Source organism: Notothenia rossii, assembly GCF_949606895.1.
Source record: "Notothenia rossii genome assembly, chromosome: 3".
Classification (NCBI taxonomy): domain Eukaryota; kingdom Metazoa; phylum Chordata; class Actinopteri; order Perciformes; family Nototheniidae; genus Notothenia; species Notothenia rossii.
This window is the reverse complement of record NC_136901.1, coordinates 29,842,440-29,863,644: the sequence shown is the minus strand read 5'-3', so window position 1 is coordinate 29,863,644 and position 21,205 is coordinate 29,842,440. Positions and strand designations below refer to the sequence as shown.

General features: G+C 42.1%; 1 protein-coding gene across 24 annotated transcripts in view; it reads right to left on the bottom strand.

Moving 5' to 3' along the window:
* The window catches only part of LOC307031165 (adhesion G protein-coupled receptor L3), a 183,693-nt gene that overhangs the window by 107,574 nt on the left and 54,914 nt on the right, over positions 1–21,205 (bottom strand). For all 24 annotated transcript variants that reach the window (XM_079668007.1, XM_079667996.1, XM_079668013.1 and 21 more), the window contains exon 4: positions 6,846–7,059. In XM_079668007.1, coding sequence (XP_079524133.1) covers positions 6,846–7,059 — 214 coding nt within the window. The remainder of the gene's footprint in view (positions 1–6,845; positions 7,060–21,205) is intronic.

Below are 21,205 nucleotides of genomic sequence, written 5' to 3'. Positions count from 1 at the left end.
CACAAACTCTCCTTCTCTTAGCGACTGTAACTCCACAGTTGCCTACACTCTTTTCGGGTTTGCTAACGGTAGCTACTTTAGCTTGATAGCTAGCCATGGCTCTTTCCCCACCCTCGGGTGCTATTTCCTGCTCTAACTGTCTCATGTTTGGTTACTCCCCTACCTCCTTTACTGGTACCGATACATGTGTTAAATGTAGTATAGTTGTTAGGTTGGAGGCGGGAATCATAGCCATAGAAGCCCGGCTCCGCATCTTAGAAAATAACTCAGCTACAGTAAAGCCCATGTTAGCCGGTGCGGACCGGCAAAAGGTAGCTCCTCTTAGCCGTCCCCCGGCAACTCCCGAGCAGCAGGGAGAATGGGTGACTGTTCAGAAGGGGCATAACGCGAAACCCGCAGGTCCCCACCAACCCGTTCACGTATCTAACAGATATTCCCCACTCAGCGAGACACCCGCTGAGAAGCCAACTCTGGTTATTGGTAGCTCTATTATGAGACACGTGAATTTAGAGACCGATGCCTCCACAGTCACATGCATTCCGGGGGCCAGAGCGGGCGACGTTGAGGCGCATCTTAAACTGCTGGCTAAAAATAAACGTAAATACAGTAGGATTGTTATTCACGTCGGTGGTAATGATGTTCGTTTACGCCAATCAGAATGCACCAAACTTAATGTAGCGTCGGTGTGTAGTTATGCTAAAGCAATGTCGGACACCGTAATCTTCTCTGGTCCCCTCCCCAATCTGATCAATGATGACATGTATAGCCGCATGTCATCATTTCAGCGCTGGTTGTCTTGGTGGTGCCCAGCAAACAATGTGGGCTTCGTGAATAATTGGACAGCCTTCTGGGGAAAACCTGGTCTGATTAAGAGAGACGGCATTCATCCTACTTTGGAAGGTGCAAATCTCATTTCGGCAAACATTTCAGGGCTCTGTGGACTTAATCCATGACAAACTGGAGTTGAGACCAGGAGGCAGAGTCGCAGTCTTACACGCTTCTCTGCGCTCTCTCCTAGGCAGTCATCCATAGGAATCCCGACCCCAATAAAATACCCAATATTAACGGTGTGTGTGTCTGCCCAAGGACAATTTAAGGTAAAACCTAATAGAGGTGTCATACATAATAACCTAATAAAAGTAAATGTAACAACTACTACAGTGCAACAAAACAGGAAGATTAAATGTGGTCTCTTAAACATAAGATCTCTAGCATCTAAAGCAATACTGGTAAATGATTTAATATCAGATTATAATATTGATATATGCTGTCTCACTGAAACTTGGTTGAGACATGAAGAATATGTCAGCATAAATGAGGCCACTCCACCCAGCCATATCAATACTCATATTGCCCGAGGCACGGGCCGAGGAGGTGGAGTTGCAGCAATCTTTGACTCAAGTTTACTTATCAATACTAAACAAAAATTAAATTATACCTCCTTTGAAAGCCTCATTTTCAGTCTTACGCATCCGACCTGGAAAACTTTGCAGCCAATCTTATTTGTTACAGTGTACCGTGCACCAGGTCCTTATTCAGAATTCTTATCAGAATTCTCTGAGTTTTTATCAGCTTTGGTACTTAAAACAGATAAAGTAATTATCGTAGGTGACTTTAATATTCATGTTGACGATGATAAAAATAGCCTTACTGTTGCATTTAACTCTATATTAGATTCTGTTGGTTTCTGTCAGAGTGTAAATAAACCAACCCACTGCTATAATCACACTCTTGACCTTGTTCTGACTTATGGTATTGAAATTGAGCAACTATTAGTCGAACCGCATAATCCTGCTTTATCCGACCATTTCTTAGTAACTTTTGAAGTACTGTTACTAGACTACAAAGCATTAGCCAAAAGCTCCTGCAGCAGAAACCTATCTGTTAGTGCTATAGCCAAATTTAAGGAAGAGATTCCACCAATACTTAACTCGATAGCATGTCTGCATGTAGGGGAGGAAACTTATACAAAATGTACACCACCCCAAATTGATCATGTTGTTGATAGTGCTACAGATGCGCTGCGAATAAAATTAGACTCTGTTGCTCCTTTGAAAAAGAAGAAAATAAAACAACATAGATTAGCTCCATGGCATAATGCCGAAACCCGCAAAATAAAGCAAAAGTCGAGACAACTTGAAAGGATATGGCGTTCCACTAAACTTGAAGAATCTCGTTTAATTTGGCATATTACTCTCAATGAATATAAGAAAGCACTGCGTAAAGCGAGAGCAGCATACTACTCTTCATTAATAGATGAGAATAAGAATAATGCAAGATTTCTTTTCAGCACTGTAGCCAGGCTGACAGAGAGCCACAGCTCGACTGAGCCTTCTATTCCCATAGCACTCAGTAGTAATGATTTTATGTGCTTTTTTAACGATAAAATTGTTACTCTTAGAAACAAAATCAATGACCTCTTGCCTTTGACCAGTATAGTGTTATCAACAGCTCCCGGAAACGTAAGTTCTAATAATATTACACTAGATAGTAAACTAGAATGCTTTTCAGCCATAAACCTTGAACAATTAAATTCAATGATTCTCTCTTCTAAACCATCAACGTGTATCTTAGACCCGATTCCAACTAAGCTGTTAAAAGAAGTTTTTCCATTAATTAGCACTTCTTTATTAAATATTATGAATATGTCTTTATTATCAGGCTATGTTCCAAAATCATTCAAAGTAGCAGTGATAAAACCGCTTCTTAAAAAGCACAACCTCGATCCAGAGGTTTTAGCCAACTATAGACCTATTTCTAATCTTCCGTTCCTCTCAAAAATTCTTGAGAAAGCAGTCGCAAAACAGCTGTGTGATTACTTAAGAAACTATGATTTATTTGAAGATTTTCAGTCTGGCTTTAGAACACAACATAGCACAGAGACAGCTCTGGTTAAAGTCACAAATGACATTCTAATAGCCTCTGACAAGGGACTTGTTTCTATTCTTGTCTTACTCGATCTTAGTGCTGCATTTGATACTATCGACCATGATATCCTATTGCAAAGACTAGAGCACTTAGTTGGCATACAGGGAACTGCTTTAGGCTGGTTTAGGTCTTATCTATCTGAACGCTCTCAGTTTGTACGTGTCAACGATGAATCTTCCATGCAAACCAAAGTTAGCCATGGAGTGCCACAGGGCTCAGTGCTTGGACCTATTTTGTTCACCCTATATATGCTTCCGTTAGGCAATATTATAAGGAATCATTCTGTAAACTTTCATTGTTATGCGGATGATACTCAACTATATTTATCAATCAAGCCTGATGAAATTAATCATCTAAATAAAATTCAAGACTGCCTCAAGGACTTAAAAACGTGGATGACCTTAAATTTTTTGATGTTAAACACGACCAAAACTGAAGTTATTGTACTTGGCCCGAAGAATCTACGAAACAAATTATCTAAAGATATATTAACTATGGATGGCATTAATTTGGCCTCCAGTGAGTGAGACTGTAAGGAATCTTGGTGTTATATTTGATCAGGATTTATCCTTTAACACCCACATAAAATCAATTTCAAGGACCGCCTACTTCCATCTACGTAACATTGCAAAAATCAGGCATATCTTGCCTCAAAACGATGCAGAGAAACTAGTCCATGCATTTGTTACTTCAAGGCTGGATTATTGTAACTCCTTATTATCAGGGTGTACCAAGAAGTCAGTCAAGTCGCTTCAGCTGATTCAAAATGCTGCAGCTCGTGTACTAACCCAGAGTTAGGAAAAGGGACCACATTACTCCTGTTCTGGCTGCCTTACACTGGCTCCCTATAGAACACAGGATAGAATTTAAAATTCTTCTTCTCGCCTACAAAGCCCTTAATGGGCAGGCGCCATCTTACCTTAAAGAACTCATTATACCCTATTGTCCTACTAGGGCATTGCGTTCCAAGAATGCAGGGTTGTTGGTTGTTCCTAGAGTCTCTAAAAGTACAATGGGAGCCAGAGCCTTTTCTTATCAAGCTCCACTTTTGTGGAATCAGCTTCCAGTTTGTGTTCGGACGGCAGACACCCTATCCGTTTTTAAGAGTGCGCTTAAGACTTTCCTTTTTGATAAAGCTTATAGTTAGGGCTGATTAGATTCAGCCCTAGTTTTGCTGATATAGGCTTAGTTTGTCGGGGACATCTTACTTCTTCCTTCTCTCTGTCTATACCTGTGTACTCTCATGTTCCGATTAACCCAGCTTCCCAAATTTCTTTCTTTTTGGTGTCTATATACGCCGGGATCCGGAGTCATGGATGATCCTGCGGTCCTGTGTCATGGATTGCGAGTCCTGGATCTTGAGTCGTGGCTGCGGTCCTGGATCATAAGTCCTGGATGGATATCCTCGTGGATTCATCTTCTTATTATACACACATGCATTTCAAAACATTTGGACTACCTATGTTGCAAATGTATTATCTTTTCAATTTACACACGGCATCTATTGCACGTCTGTCCGTCCTGGGAGAGGGATCCCTCCTCTGTTGCTCTCCCTGAGGTTTCTCCCATTTTTCCCTTTAAACTGTGGGGTTTCTCTGGAAGTTTTTCTTGTACGATGTGAGGGTCTAAGGACAGAGGGTGTCGTATTGTCATACTGATATTCTGTACAAACTGTGAAGTCCACTGAGACAAATGTAACATTTGTGATATTGGGCTATATAAATAAACATTGATTGATTGATTGATTGCTCTCATTGGAGATTATAAAGTAGACACGCTACTGAAGAAAAACACATTAAATAAATATTGTGCTAGTAAATCTAATCAAAGCATGTTAATGGTACTTTCAACGTGTGACATTTCACGCATCACATTATCAGTCTAGAGGAAATCATGAGTTAAATCTGTGCCCTGTTCTAACCTCGGCCTATCACAAGTCTTTGAAGACTTTCTCTGTTCAAATTGCTTGCTTCTGTTTCGCTCTCGTTTTCTTTTATAGCCATAATGAGCTTAGCCGCAGGTGCCTAGCAACCACTCTGACAGCTCCACAATGCAAAAGTCGGGGGTGGCGTTCGTTTGTTGTGCTAACCTCCGCATGCTAATGTGTGGCCGTGTCACTGCAGCCACAAATATCTCCGATCCCTCTCACCCCACCCCTGCTCTGGCAGCCATTCTCAATTCATACCACCCACACCTTTCATCCACTTCCTTTCCCAAGACAAAGTGCTCTGGCTGCAGCTACCTTTTAGCATCATTGAAACGCCCCCAGTAGCTACGGGATGCTAAAGAGTCTGTTTTTTTCCCCCAGGTACTTCATGTTAGTTTTGTGTCGGAGACGGTAGCAGGACCCGTTGATTCATTCCTGCAGGGACTTTCAGTCTGAGTTGGCGGCAGAACAAGCGAGCCACAGGGTGCATCAATTATCCGACAACATGTTTCAAACTACCATCAGCTGCTTTTCACACCGCTGATTATATATATAGTATTCTCAAAGGGATCCAAAGAGAAAACTAAAGCTTTGGACATAAAAAGTAATAGTCAAAAAGTCAAAAAAATAGCCAATAGTGTTTTTATTATATATGTTCCCTATACCATTATGTGTATTAACTTAATGTTAGCAGTCAATTTGACTGCAAAAACCTTAATAAAGGGAGAAATCAGTCTCATGGTTATACATCTAAACTTGTATACATAGACATGTCATCGAGTCTACATTTTGACAAAAAAACTGATCATATATAAAAAAAAAACCTGATATGAATATATGATGTATTCATATCAGAATGAATATATGATATATTCATATCAGGGGTTTTAAAGTATGAGGGCGCTAACGTCACTTCCAGTAAAAAATTACGGCCCCGCCCACTCTCCGAGAAAAATTATGAATTAGAGAGTTACAATAGTAGTTTCTTCATGTCTCAAAGCTGTTGAGTAATATATTGCACCTTAAATAATACACCATTTTCATATTTTTTGAGTAATTATACTGCTTTTGACGAACAGAAATATTGTTTTCTGGCCTCGCTTTATCAAAACCCTGCATATTATTTCATATGAACATTGATTTGTGTGCAAATGTATGACTAATATAGATTCGCAGTCAGGTATGCAGAGGTTTACTGTGATGCAATTTATCCATAACAGGAATGTGTTACCCAGAGGACGGATGTTTATATTCATTTCCCAAAGCCACTAATGATTTACTGTGTAAACACGGCCCTCATGTTTTCTGCTAATCTACAGGAACAGTCCTCATATTTATCTCTGCAGACATTTTTGCAAAAATTCATTACCTCGCCATGGTCTCTGAAGTGAGATCAATGAGAAGAGTTGTTTCATAAAGAAAACATTACTCCTCCTCAGGTGTGCGTTACAGCATCTCTCATTAAGTCCAGATTCGATTATGTTTTCAAGATCTTTTTAACGAACAAGGCGACTCCAGTCAATTACTTCAACAGCAGCAAGTTGATGTTGACTGAGTGGGGCTGTGTGTGTTTACACATTAATACACGCACATAGGCATACTCCATTATTCTGACATGGGCTAAAAACAACCTCCTTTTTATCATTTTTATTGTAATATAATACCCATAGGGCTTTAAAATGACCTTTGCAGGAAAAAGCTCTGAATGTAGCTCTAGGACACAGTACAGCAAAAAGAGAAGGGAAACAAAGTATTGTTAAATCCATGTTGGATGATCTCATCATTGAAAACCAGTTTTTGTTAATAATAAGAAAACATTTACCAAAAAAACTTAAATAGATTTGGAAGTTTTTTTGATAAGATGTTGGACCACTAACTTGAGCGTGGCAAAACGTTAGCCGGGGTTTGTTCATTAAAAATGTTTGTAACAATTTCCAAAAAGCAAGTATATGTACTCCTGAAACTTTACCAAAATGCAACGTGCCCTTACCTTTGTGACATGATCTTGTACGCGTCGGGCAGGTAGCAGCGCGTGTTCTCCATCTGCGCCGGGTCTGCGTCGCAGATCTTGTCGTCGGTGCGCCCGTAGTTGGCGCTCTCGATCATGATGACATCGGTGCCAGGGCAGCGCAGCTCGATGGGGTAACCCTCGCACGACAGCTCCCTCCTGACCACCGCCATGGGGACGGGCGCTCGACTGAAGGCTGAAACAGAAATATGAGGTATTACTCCCACTATCATTACTACAACAGGTGGTTGTCGCCCACTGCCCTCAACATCCATCTTTTTATCTTCACCTTTTACACTTTAGTGTGAAAATGATTCATCCTGACGCCTGCGTTAAAGAAAATCTGTGCATTCCTGCAGGTGAATCTCAAGGTTGTCCACTAGTGATGATGGGGGTATGGACACAGAGAGTGAAACACTGACACCGATCACACATAAGGAAACAGACACATTGTATGCATGTGGCTGTGAGGAAATAAACATTAATTACATGGGCATTCAGCTGAGAAAATACAAACAGACAGAAACGCAGAGACAAAGAAACCGGAGCAGAGTGTCTCATGTAAATTTCCCTGCAGACTAGAAGCTATAAATCATCGGGGCTGTTTCACTCTTTTGAGGTGATGTGGTGCGCTTTATTTAAGCACAAGGGCAGGAGGCAGAGGGTCAGAAGTGCTCGATGCCTCAGAGTGTGTTTGGAGAAATCTGTGCACCGCTGAGTTGAAATGTCCAGAAGGCCGACAGCGGCGGCTCAGAGGTGGCTGCTTTCCCTCTCTTTGACACGAGCTGTGCATGTTCACCCACGCACGTCTGTGGAGAGACTCACACTCTCGTGCATAAACAGACTGCAGGAGTTCTGTGTTTACAGCGAGAATAAAAAATGAGCGAGGAGCGTAAACATTGGCCGGAGTGACTGTAGGAGGACTGTGGCAGCTATAGATTTTTTATAAACATCTGTGCAGCGCGGACATTCATCATGAGGACAGATGGACGACAGAGTGTTGCCACATGTGAGAAAAGCCTCTGCAATATCACCTGGAATCAATATCATTTACCTCTGCAACATTAAATACAACTTTGCTTTTAAAACGTGAACAATTCTCCCTGGGACTCTTCTGTGTGTGGCCGACAGGGGAAAACACATTACAAAGTCCCAACCACTTCCATTAAGAGGAACGCGCTTCGGTAACAATGTCAATGTCTGACATAAGTTACATTTGCAACAAGACAAAGTGTCTAGATGCCTAGCTCTTTCTGAAATAAAAAACAAAGTATATCAGCAAAAAGTGTAGTAATGTTTCCCCTAACGTTCCCTTTCCTCTCTGCTCTGCAGAGACTTCTAGCCTTCTTCTTAAGAGCCCACCACTTTACTCTTTTGCGGTACACAATATCAATGTTCCCTTCTTCAGATGTCATCCAGGCAGGTACCACTCTAATCGTCTACCAAAGAGAAATCACACATATACAACAAAAGAAGCCCCTCATTATCGTGTCACTTCATTTGTCTCAGAAAATCATTCAGACCCCAACACAGAGAGGCACGCTTTCCATGGAAACAGCACAAATTGGAATAATTGTGTTCATTCTGGTGATGAAAGCCATCAATTATCTTCCTCTTAATGGGAAGATTTATTCCGCCCATTGAAAAAGTATGGGTTTGATCACAGCAAAGTTCTTGTGCAGCGAAAAAGGAAAACATGGGTATGGTGCATTTAGATGTATGACAAAAGACAAAAGATCCCAGTTAAATGGTTGCTATTAGACAAATCTATTATGTATGAGGAATCCTGGCTAATTTGATCTCTGTGGTTTCTCTTTATGAATAATTCCCTAAATTCATGCCAGCGTCCCAAAAAGCAGCGTTACAAAAACCTCAGAGTGCAACGGGCGGCAGCAATCCCCTAATGTAAGCACGTAAACGCATGCCAGTGGTGTCTCGGATTACCCGCGTAGTCAACAACTGTAGTGTAATTACATTTGTGCCTGGAGGCGGTGATTGATAGGGCTCATATTTCTCCGTGCCAGAGCAAGCATCCTGCCCCCCCCCCTCCCCCTCGCTGCACGTATCGCTGTCTACCTGGGCACATCATCAACAGAGCCGCAGAAAATCGAAATAGTCTTATTGAAAGTCCCTCCTCTTATCTTAGGTCCATTTACTTTCTGCCGCCTCCCTCTCCCTCTAATGCTTCAGAGGGGTATTCATATGCAGAGCGCATTTCTTTTTTCCCCTCTGCAGATCCTCCCTGGATAATTCTTCTGACAGGTGCACTGCAGAATATGGAGTAAAAAAAGAAGACGTTTGGGGAAGCTAACGGGTCCAGCTTCCATTACATTCACGCCACAGAGCAGCGCTTTCAATCATGGTGCTAGCAGATGACATAACTCACAAATGAATGTTTCAAAAAATGCAATTATTCACCACAAAGGGCAGCAGAAAGGTCAGACAGAAAAAAAAATGCTCATTTGGAAAATGTCGCTCCCCCGTAGAGCTTTAAAAAAAAAGTCACTCTGAAGGGGAAAGAAGTTAGAAGTTTTGATCGCGGGGTTGTTAATACTTAGAGTCATGGAGACATTTTGTGTTAAGAATCCCAGCTTATTCTAGGGTCAATGACACATCACCTTCTCCAAACCAGCGGACACTGAAGTGTAGACGGAGAAGAGTCACAATGACATTTAAAAGTCATCATTAGTAACAAAGCAGGGGCCGGAGGGGGCTTGTATTTTCATTTAATCTCCTCAGAAGACGTGTCGGAGAGAAAAAGTTAAGGTCAACCAGCACACATTATTAGAATGACTGAGTGTGTGTGTGTGTGTGTGTGTGTGTGTGTGTGTGTGTGTGTGTGTGTGTGTGTGTGTGTGTGTGTGTGTGTGTGTGTGTGTGTGTGTGAGCTCTTTACAGAACATGCTTCAGATCACTTTCAGGCTTCAGCTGAACAGCGGAGGCTCAGACGCAGCGGATAATTTCCCAATAAATAATCACGCTCCCTGCAATTAGGCAGTAGAAAGTCTGGCAAAGTGCCCAATATGTTCCCAGTAAAGGAGAACAAATGTTTAGGCTATTAATATGTGAGGATGTAATATGTTATTCTATCTTATTCAAGAGGCTCTGCAGAAGATGATACAATCTGAAAACGTTATGTTTGTGCGCGAGAGGGGAGATGCATTTAAATGAACTTGGTTGAATTCATGGAAGATAGACGAAGAGCTGATTCAACACATCAAATGTCTCTTTTTCTACCAAGTCTGTGGAAGGGTGCGGCCCCCGGAGCTGGTGATTAATTAGCGCATGAATCTGGATACAGTTATTTGATAAGACACATGGCAGCCAGTCACACCTATTTCCTAGTTTGCAATAAATGACTTTTTTTTCCGCAGGGAAAGTCATTTGCAAGAACACTTTGAATTGCAACCTTAAAAATGTTCAATAATGCATGAGGGAATATTTATCTTGAAGTGAGAAACAGTTCAGGCAAATTGTTCTCCCAAGTAAATTACGTTTACATATGGCCGAAGGCAAGCGAAATCTCAAAGGCTTTTTAAACAGAATGCAAGAAAAGCATCCAATAACTGAACTCTCAAAGAACTCTGCACAAAGAGCATTTAAGTGAAACGCAGCATAATAAACGTTTGTGCTTTCGGAAACAGAGTCAGAGGGTCAGACCTCTTCTGTGACAGCTTTAAAAATGAGAGCAAAGAAGACATTGCACTGAAGGAGCAGCAGGATGACAGATAGCTCCTCCGCGGGAAGAATTCATGATCTGACCGTGACAAACTTCTCAAATCCACCTGATGGCTTTTGACACTTTAACCAACGATGCTGCTAAGCACAATTAGCGTGAATCATTATGACAGGAGCCAGATATCCATTCAACACGGTGGATGAAGGAGCTATTTGTTTTGCGTGCACTGACACACATTTAAAGACATTAATTGGCAGCTAATTCCTGCAGAGGGGGAGAGGCTGATGGAGGTTTGCTGGGCGGCACATGCCAGTTTCAAACCGTCAGTCAAAGTGTTCGTGATGCCTGCGGGGAAATGAGCTCCTCAGTGTTAACAAACGATCTCAGAGGGAGGACCAGATACAGTGCAGGCATAATAAGGCTCTGCAGCACATCTGGCTCACATGTTGAATATTTGATCATTTTCCATGGGAAGCTGCATCCTCCTGGTGAAATCGAAAAGCAGTGTATCGCTTCTTCTTTCCCTACGCTAACAATGTATTGACACGGTGAGAGTTAATACCCGTGAAAGTTAATAAATCGGCCTCTCGGTCGAGGAGGGAATGTGCAGAGCGCAGCAGCTTCCTGCCCCTTGTGATATAAGTCCAGCGGACAGTAACCTCATGTTTGCGTACACACACACACATATATATCAAAACACAAGTACGGTGCCATCACTCCATAAAGACTTGATTCACATACTCAGAACACCGGGGTGAAGTGTCTTTCCATCCAGCAAGCACTTTCCTCTTATTAATCACTACTTCAATTCATTAAGTGCATTGCCGTTGCAAAGAAAAAAACAAGGAAATGGGAGGCAGGGTCTTATGTTTGAAACCACTTTGGTGTGCAAATTACGACATTAGTTTCTTCAGTCAAATCCACTCCCAGCTAGCCCCTTCAGTGTTGTTTCACTAGTTTGTATCTTTTTATTGTACATTAGATTAGCTAAATTGTTTCAAAAAAACGTCCTTTAAGTGTTTTTTTTTCCCCCCTAAATGTGTCCAGAACAACTCCGGTCATGTCCAACATCGTTTTTCTGTTTCCTCCCCTCCCTCTCGCCCCCAGCATTACACTCGTCTCAGCCAGGACTAAAGCACCTTGGCCCCCACAGACTGCACGGTGCCTCCCAGGCTAACATTAACACAATCCCTGTCACAGACACACACACACACACAAGAACACACACACCTAACTCCCAGAGTAGCCATGACTCAACATGCCCCTACAGTAACACGTGCCCTGATAGTAATTGAGGTCAAAGAAAAGAAACAACAGGCTGATTTTCGTCGTGTGCGAGGGGAAAGAGGTCTTTTCCACTCGTCCTTTACCGCACAGCTTCAGATGGGATTGCCTGGCAGAGCACAGGAGGCAGGCAGGAGCTCGGCTAACTTTAGCTCTGTGAACCGAGAACTAAGGAGCAACCTCTCTAATCTGACCTCACAGGAAACTGAGGCAGTGCAGCGCGCAGACAGAAAACACTGGAGGACAGGGCCATGCAATCAATATGGAAAACACATGCACACTTTCTAAAACATCCTCAGGGAGATGTGTTGGTGTTCAGGAGCTTCTGCTGAATATATCCATGGAGCGGAATTAATGAAAAAGGTCCTACAGTATCCTCCAACACAGCCTTTTGTTCTTTAAAATATTATTCCAGTTTGCTCTGCATTATTCTTTGTTAGCACCGTCCACTTCAGCATTGAAGGACCGAGGTGAAAACCACTAAAAGCAGAATAGGGCCCCTTTAAACCCAACTCTGATAAGCATTTAAAGAAAGATCTGCTTTTTAAAGCTGCTGATAGTAATATTATAACCACATTTAATAAAAGAGCTGAAGAAAGAATTGCAGTTTGCAGTGTGTATTCAGTTATCAGTGTTCCCTGCTTTTCTATCAGACTTTTCTTTTTAGAAGCATCATTTATACTTTACTGTGTCCATTTCTAACAGGTCAACAAACACACACACACACTGCCTGATGAAAAGTATACCTTGATACCTCTTTCTTTCCTTTAGAAAAGCACCACTTAACGTGAACACTTGACTGCACTTCATTTATCGCCAAGGCAACCCGGGGCATTGGACGAGCTCTTTCACACAAGATACGGCTCAAACAAAGAGAGAAACCTTGGAGACGGGTTCTCTGGAAAATCAAAAGGAAACGAGGCGAAGTGTGAAAGGAATCCAGGGCTTCACTCATTAGAGGTTTATTAATGTGCACAAACAGAGCTCATCGCCAACCAACATACTGAGCACCGGGTTACAGCTTTCACAACCAAACTAAAGGCCTGCTGGGGCAAACACAATTCAAATAAACGGTGGATCTGAGATGACCCCCTCACATGTTCTGTTGTCTGGAAGCCGATACAAACAGAACATGAACACATTTATTTTTCAAGCAGCAGATTGGTTGTTGATGAAATCTCGAGATAAAAACTCTCTTTATGTTTGTGGTGTATACAAATGTGGGGTTTTGGGAAGTAGGGATGAGCATTTTTCAATTTCCTCGCCATTTGAAGACAAAAACAGGGAATTGAAGCTCTCCTTTTGCAACGTCCTTGTATGAAGTCGTTTGCATTTTATTGTATCGCAAGTATCCTTGCACAATGACCCCGCTCTGAGAATCGCTTTGGTGATTTGTTTTCTGCCGCAGCTTGTGTGTTTGGGTGAGCCCATTCTATCCCTTATGTGAGTGCAATTTATACTGCAGTGTAATATCCGAGGGGCAAAAGCATGAATTAATACCAATTAAAGCTCCATGCTGTAATGTTTACTCACATAATGAAGAACAACTAATTATTTAAATGGGAAAATGGAAATGTGATTTCATGCATATGCATCTGTTTTTTAGGTTAATAAATACATTATTTCACATGTCTATGCTGGCTTAAACTCCACATATACATTATTCTATTATGTGTATTTTCAGACACCCAGGATTAAATAAAACTAGTTTATTCTGTACTCCAACACAACAAAACCCTGAAAGGTGTCATGAATATAGATAAAAGTGAGATGAAGTGGGGAAGGGGTTTAGGGCGGGGGGTTGGGTGCAGGGGTTTGCCGTATATACTGTAAGAACATAAAGGGTGGTGCAACCAGATGTGGGGGGTGGCATCAGCAGATTGAAGGCTCTACTTAAATGCAAGCTTCTTCAGTCACCCCATGGTTTGTTCATTCTAATACGTGTGTGCCTTAATACATTATGCGTTGGGTGGGGGGCTCCCTCAGGTAAATTGCTATCTGGCGTGTACACCTATGCATTGTAGGATGAACGTTTTTTAAACCAGGCCCCCTGCTTGCTCTGCTGCACTTCCTCTTCTCTGAGGAAAGGCTTGATTCAATCTCATGTCAATCCTCTCCCACTTCATGTCAGTGGTCCTAGTGCAGGAGGTACCTTTCAGTAGGGTCACACTGGCTTATGTGAGGGGCTTATTGTGCAAGCTGGAAGTTAGCACACTCATGAAGTTAAAACAACCAAACGGGAGAGGTGGAAGGAGTAGTGGGTGACATTGTTGTGAAGGTTGGTTTGTGAAGAAGGGGAATAGTGAGGTAAGGAGACTAAAAGGTGTTGGACGTGGAGGTATATTTGAAAAAAAAACTCCTCTACCACCCACAGTGTGTGTATTCACTGCAGCACTACTGAAAATTTAGCCTGGGTGGCTACGCTACATCTGAAACACACAGCTATGATGCTCTCCTTTGATCGTCCTCTCTTCTCTATTCAACATGACAGGTATCAGACATGGGTTAGCGTGGGAAGATAGTGAATATGCATAAGGCAACATGTACGTAGCGCTCATGCATTAAATCATCTGGCTGCAGCTCTACACATACTGGAATCCTACAGCAAGAAGCACAAGAAGCATGAACAGGAGGGGATGTGAGATTTTAGGAAATACATGCCACACATGGCTTCACACAAGCAGGTGCAGAGCTGTGAGGCGTGATACAGTATCACAATGAGACAGGCATGCACATCCAAAAATAAATCATTATTTGGGAAAGATGTTCCTGAGAAGCTTCAGTGGTTTTATATATTACACAAAGTCGCCATGTTGCTGAACTGATTACGTGACGATACATGTGGTAAATTGTCTTAAAGTGTGATGTTTTACTACATTTCCCATAATGCTTTATGTAACTGGTAGGAAGCCTTCTATGAGGGCATAGGATACACTTTAAGGTTGAAAGAAAGAAAAAATAAAAGTCTGAAAAGTCATGTGTCTTTATTGTCTTTTGTTGGTTGCATTCTGGGTAGTTTTACGTCTTCACTCCACACAGCAAATAACTAAACCATTTTAGAAAGTCCAATCACTCTGCACTTTGGAGAATAAGCTCATAACTCATTGCCACGTGCAATACAATATGTCACATGATTTAAAGGTTCTTGTGGTGAGCAGATTGTGTAAACAGGAAGTGAAATGTTGACACAGAGGTTGTTACCTGGCCAATTTGGCTAAAGTGACTCTACATTAGCTCTAAGCAGTTCTTGTTTGCACTGCAACTATGGTAAAACAAATGCATCTGCTAATTATTAAGCATGTTTTAACTATAACATATCTATAATGTACTTAATGTCCATGTTACTCATTTATAAGATGGAAAGCGGGTGTTGGGGGTTAAAACCAGACCTCCCAGTTGAAGGGTGGCCCCCGTGATATTCACAGTGACCCCAATAAAAAAAAAAAACACCATTGTGTTGCGCACATGCAGCTGAGAACATCTGCAGTGGGCTTATAAAAATGGCATTTTGTTTGATGCTGCTGCTCTCTGTGGAATGACATCGCTCACTCTGCCTCTCCAGTTTCAGCGCTGTCCTTGGCGCAGAGAAAGGAGCGCATTATCACAGTGAAAAAAGATCTCCTCCCCCCCCACCTCCTCTTCCTCCAGCCACCAAATGAGGGGGCAGTGATCACGGAGTCAATGTGTGTGTGTGTGTGTGTGTGTGTGTGTGTGTGTGTGTGTGTGTGTGTGTGTGTGTGTGTGTGTGTGTGTGTGTGTGTTTGCATGCCTGGATATGTGTGTGTGAGTTTGCAGAGAGTGCACCGCTGGGGAATGTGCACCTGCAATTTTTCTCATTTGACACAGTTGGTCTTTTGTGGGTCGCAGGCACAGGGGGCTGTCTGTGGAAGTTATGGCTCCTGCCCTGCACCCCAGTCTCCCCCCCAAAACATATTCTCTATGGTATTCTCCATCTTAGTTTGGAATAATATGTCAAGAATTGGACTGGACAGAAGCAATGAACACAGATCTCACAACTTGAGCACAATGAAATGTAGACAAAGCTTCCTTATGAGCAAAAAAACTATAACTATTTTAGATTTTCTTTTTTTTTATAAATCCTAATCTCTTTAAATTTAAATGACCCTAAATAGATGGACATTTCTGATGAATAAAAGAAAATGTTTTGTGAATCAAGATTTGCCGTTTTATAATCTTGATTGTTGTTGTACAATCTTGGATTACATACACTTCATTTAATCATGAGTGTCTGCAATCCTTTAAACACTGCAGGATTTTAAAATCACACTTTATTAAACTTGGATCTTATTTTTGTTTTTTTAAAGAAAAATGTCAACATTTTGCAAAAGAAGTCCAAAGGAGAAGTCAAAGGATCAAAGAGATTAACCAATCTTTTTTTTTAAAACAAAACAAACGTTTACAATGTGTGACCAAAAAATGTTGACCTTCAATGCACAGTTATTCTTGTTGCTATGACCTTTTGGAGGGCAATGTCATCATAACGGAGTGTAATGACGGCAAAAACAAGAAGAATACGAGCCCAGTTGAAATAAACGGAATCATCCTTTAAGCAGAGGCAGAGGGGAGTAAACTTTAGGGAGTGTGTTTGGTCGGGTTATCACTGATCCATGGCCTAAAGTGAGTCTCGATGCAGCACATCTGCAGCGAACAGACGGCAGCCAATAAGGAAGATTTGTGTTGCAATGTGTGGGAAGGCTGGAGCGACGGGAGATAGAGCGAGGCAGTGCTGGAGCAGTACATAAAATACATAAACTACGGAGTATTTCCATCCAGTGTGAAGCACTGGAACTGTAAACTACTTGACCCTGGCATCCTTCCAAACACAGAGGAGCTTCCATTACTGCTCCGCTATCCATTCCCCCTTTTATTTTAACCGGAGCACAATTAATAAGGAAATGGAACGGCTTCCCAAAGGAGGCTCCACAAAGGAAGCCTTCTTTTGTCAATGGCTGTATTGAATTCCCCTGCAAGGCCACTGGGCCATATTGAAGGCCATCTCCAGTATCCCCCCCCCCCCCCCCCCCGTTCCCCTCCTCCCACACAACCTCCGGCTCTCTTATCCTCAAGGTCTAATCTGTGCCACAGTATCATTTGATCCCCCCCACTCCTTTTTGCTCCTAATGCAGACTTTACAATACTTCATATTGATTCGCTGAAACAAAATCACCAGTTACCCTGCATCCTTGGTTTATTCAATGACAGAGCGAAGGAAGAAAGAGCAGGGTCACACACACTCGCACATAATTGGTTTTTGCTGAACTTTAGTTCAAGGCTATCAGATCTTTAGTATTCTTTGTCTGTGTTTGCATACATTTTAGAAAATCAGCCTGATAGCGGCATAGGACAAAGAAAGAGAGACCTAAAGGAAGAGTAACTAATGAATCCTCTACCCCATTTACCTTTCAATTATTCCTGTTGTTGGTCAAATAAAGGTGCTATCGCCCTACCTGTCCTCTGCATCACCTGTATTCTCCTCAACAACAGCGACAAAGCCTCAGGCATTGAACAGCAGGAGACTATAATCAAGATTACCCACTATGTCCAAATGAAGCCACTTATTCAACTCTCATTGTATCGTTACAAAGTGTAGGGTCTGTTCTCTTGATCTGGAGTGTTGAGTTTTCAGAGTGGCAGGGTGTTATGGAAATGCACGTCACTGTTTGTTGCTCTGGGGACATTTAGTGACACGTTACATAAGCTGGAGTACGGAGCTTCCCTTGAAATGAGATCTGCATGTCTCAATGTCACCGAACAATGCCAAAACCAGCACACCTTAATCAATAGTCTCACAAATGTGAAAGACACAGAGACACAGCTAGATTTACCAATAGATAGCTAGCTAGATGCATAGATAGAGGAGTAATGATGCCACGTGTCTTTACGCACTGAAGTGTTGCAATAGCATCCTTCGTAATCTTAGTTTAGCAGAAAGACTGGAACATGGGAAACAGCTAGTCATCACTTGCAGGGGCATTAAAGCAATACAAAACTAAGTTGTTGATATTTTTAAGTCACCTTTTTTGTATCAAAAATTGGAAAAATAATCATTCCAATTCTGGCAGCTGCCTCAAATGAAATAGATTCTGGCCACGGTGTATCACATATGTATCTCTTATCTAACATATATTGAGACCCCATCACCCAAACGCTTATAAAAAAAAAAAAATATGTCATTAGCAACATGTGGTTTATGAAAGGGAAGATGGTAATCTGAATAATTAGCAAATATGCGTAAAGTCTGGCCTGAGGCAAGTATTGTAATCATGTGCTGCTGCAGCAACAATTCATCTTGTGGGTGAGTAGGGGGGGGTGGCGACATCCTCTCTGCACTTCACTCACACTGTCATCAGCAGGAAACAGAGCTTATAAAGCAGAAGCATTAGCATATACAGCAGTTACATCTCTCACAGCCGAGTGTGGTAATATGTCGCAAAAATGTATGTAGGATTTATTCTACAGGCGAATAAAATGCATATAGATTTCACAGCAGGAAGGGAAAGTAATTAATTTCATGTATTGAGTAGAGCACAGGTCGCTGCGTTGTCTCTCTGCGTGGCGTCTGTTTGCCCTTCCTGCTCCTCACAGTCCGCCCACACCCCAAATTACTGCCCGACCCCTGCTGCTCGGCAGGGGGGGAACCCTGTTGTACTCCACGCCCACAGCTCTGTGAGCCGGTCTGCAGGAACACTTTTATTTCTCCCTCTGCACTCTGCCAGACAGACACAAACATACAGCGTCCACATTATGCAGCCTAATGTAAACTAACATCCACTACCACTTGACCCCGCTGTCAATATCTGTCCTCATTAAACACCATTCTGCCAGCCGCAAGTCCACTTTAAACGGCATCATTCAGCGCTTTCCAAATTATGCCTGTGCAGCGTGGCTGATTCATTTATTTAGAAGATATACACAGGTCGCGGATCGGACACCTATAAAACATGCTGAGGTATTTAACCCCACCCTGCCATTCTTAATGTTGCCGTCACTCATTCCTCCAGGGTTGCCAGTTCTGACAGCAATTTGGCAATATCAAGCAGTCGCTACCGATGCCATGGGCAGCAGAGGCCATTCTTTTATTCCTCGGATCAAGCAGGTATTGATTTTTCACTCATTATGGAAGAGCATAAAAAGAGAAGGAGATTTCTACGCGCCATGCCAAATGCCACACACACTGTTCCAGAATACAAAGGAAAGAGGAATTTAAACCCCACATTTTTACTTTACAATCAAACATAACAATTCTGTTCAAATTAAGATCACATGGTCCGACAAAAACTGCAGAAGAAAAAGCAAACACATTTGCATTCATAGAGGAATAAGCTGGCATCAAAATGACATCCATGGAGACCACCCTTAGGGAAGGTAGAAAACTAAGTCTTTTTTTTTTTTTTTTTGCAACGCTATTATCTATTTTCAGGAAGCCTTGTGTGGCTTATGGGAAACGCATAATCCATTTCCAGGAAAAAACAAACAAACAGTAAAAGCAGTAAACCCAAGGCATTCTCAAGAATCTCATCAAAACCATTTTCAAAGCGATTTAACTTTTATGCGAAATTCAGGGAGCAAAATTATTTAAAACTCTACATTTTGCCAGAAACAAATTGCTCTATTATTACAATCAAATATGTCCTTTTCGTGCAATACTCATAAGCAAAAGCCATTAGTCAAAGTTATGATATTTATCTAATGTGGCTTTCAAAATGCATATTGTGTATAACACACCCCTGAGCCTGCATATAATGGCGCTACAAATGAATGATTGACATCCACTCTGAAGCCTTGTTATGAGCACTTATATTAAAACTTCAAGAGGCATCTCCGTCATAACAACACAGCACAAGCCTCAGTGGGCTCTACAAATAACTTTTTCCCGCTTTCAAATATGAGCTCAAATAAATCATTTAATTAATTAATCAAATTAGGCAAATCCAGGGATGCCTTGGCGGATGGAGCGAGCGCCCTGGCACAAGGAGATTAATTAAGTGGATCCGTACGGGAACAGGGAGGCTGACATTGGAGTTTAATGCCCTTGTTTGGTTAGATACAGCCAGCCTTAGCTTATTGGTGCTGATACGTGGACAGGAGTGTTTGTAAGGCGCATGTTGGCTAGCGTTCAACTTTGTGTAAGCTCTGCAAAGAGTCACGGGGCTGTATGAATCAAAGAAGGGCAAAGACAAGTGTTCGTTATTTCTACTCTTTTCAAAGAGTCACAAAAACTAAAGGAGACACACATTTTGAAAATATGCATCATGCAAACATCTGCCTCCATGTCTCATCCATCCCTCATTATGTACCTCTCCCCCCCGGCGGGACCATTCCAGCCTCCACGCTTGATGTATGCACTGCATCACATCACATCTGACCGTGAAGAATTCACGCTTTTGTCTGCTGGATTGGTCTTCCGTCCGCCATCCATTATAGCCGCTATGTCTCCGATTCAACGGGGCGTCGTTAGGTGGAATGAATATAAAATCCTTCCTCGAGCATTTTACATGCAAAGAAACGCATGATTAATGTGCTGCTCAGGCATGGACACAGTGGTGGAGACAGTGCTTTTTCATTGTTATTCACCGCTTCCAAAAACAATGACAAGGGTGCATTGTTGTTATTTTTCAAGCAGATGACAGTGTCTGTGATGGAACATTTTGTTAATCCTGCAAGACTTGGGAGCTCTATTTAAAGTCCGCAGAAATATTCCTTATCTTCCTCAGAAAAGTGTTCAAAGTCAGTGTAACGACGAGACGCCGTTACTAGAGCTCTCGTGAACATGTTTATATAATTTATTGATGTAGTATTTATTTAATGGTATAAGTGTTCACCCCTCATCTTGTCTGTTGCTTCCGGTCGTCTCTGTGTTCCCTCCTACTGATTACCCAATTGTGTTCACCTGGTGCACTGTGTTGTCTCCTCCTCCCCTCACCTGTGTCTAATTGCTCCCCCTCACCTGTGTCTTGTTAGTCTGTGTGTGTATTTAAGTGCTGTTTCTTGTTAGGCTGGGTGTGTGTGGGAGATCTTTGTGGCTGCAGGATGTGTTCACGGAGAACAGCAGGATTGAGGCTGTGAACTTTGTGCACATTATTTTAATAAATGCCCACGTCGGGTTATATTTTTAGACGTTCTGCCTCTGCCTCCTTGCTTGGTCGGGCCGCTCAACGGTCAGTCTCAGAGTCAGATATGTAGATGTGTGTGGACATCCAAATGGCGATAAAAAGGGAAAACCTGAGGCCTGTAAGACGAAGCCGGTTCAACATAACCTGGATATGTTTGAGTTACCCGGTTTACCTAACCCAAAACAAACGCGCTCTCGCTAAGCCGTCCTACGACACTGGTTACCAACTCGTTAACTCAAGCCAGC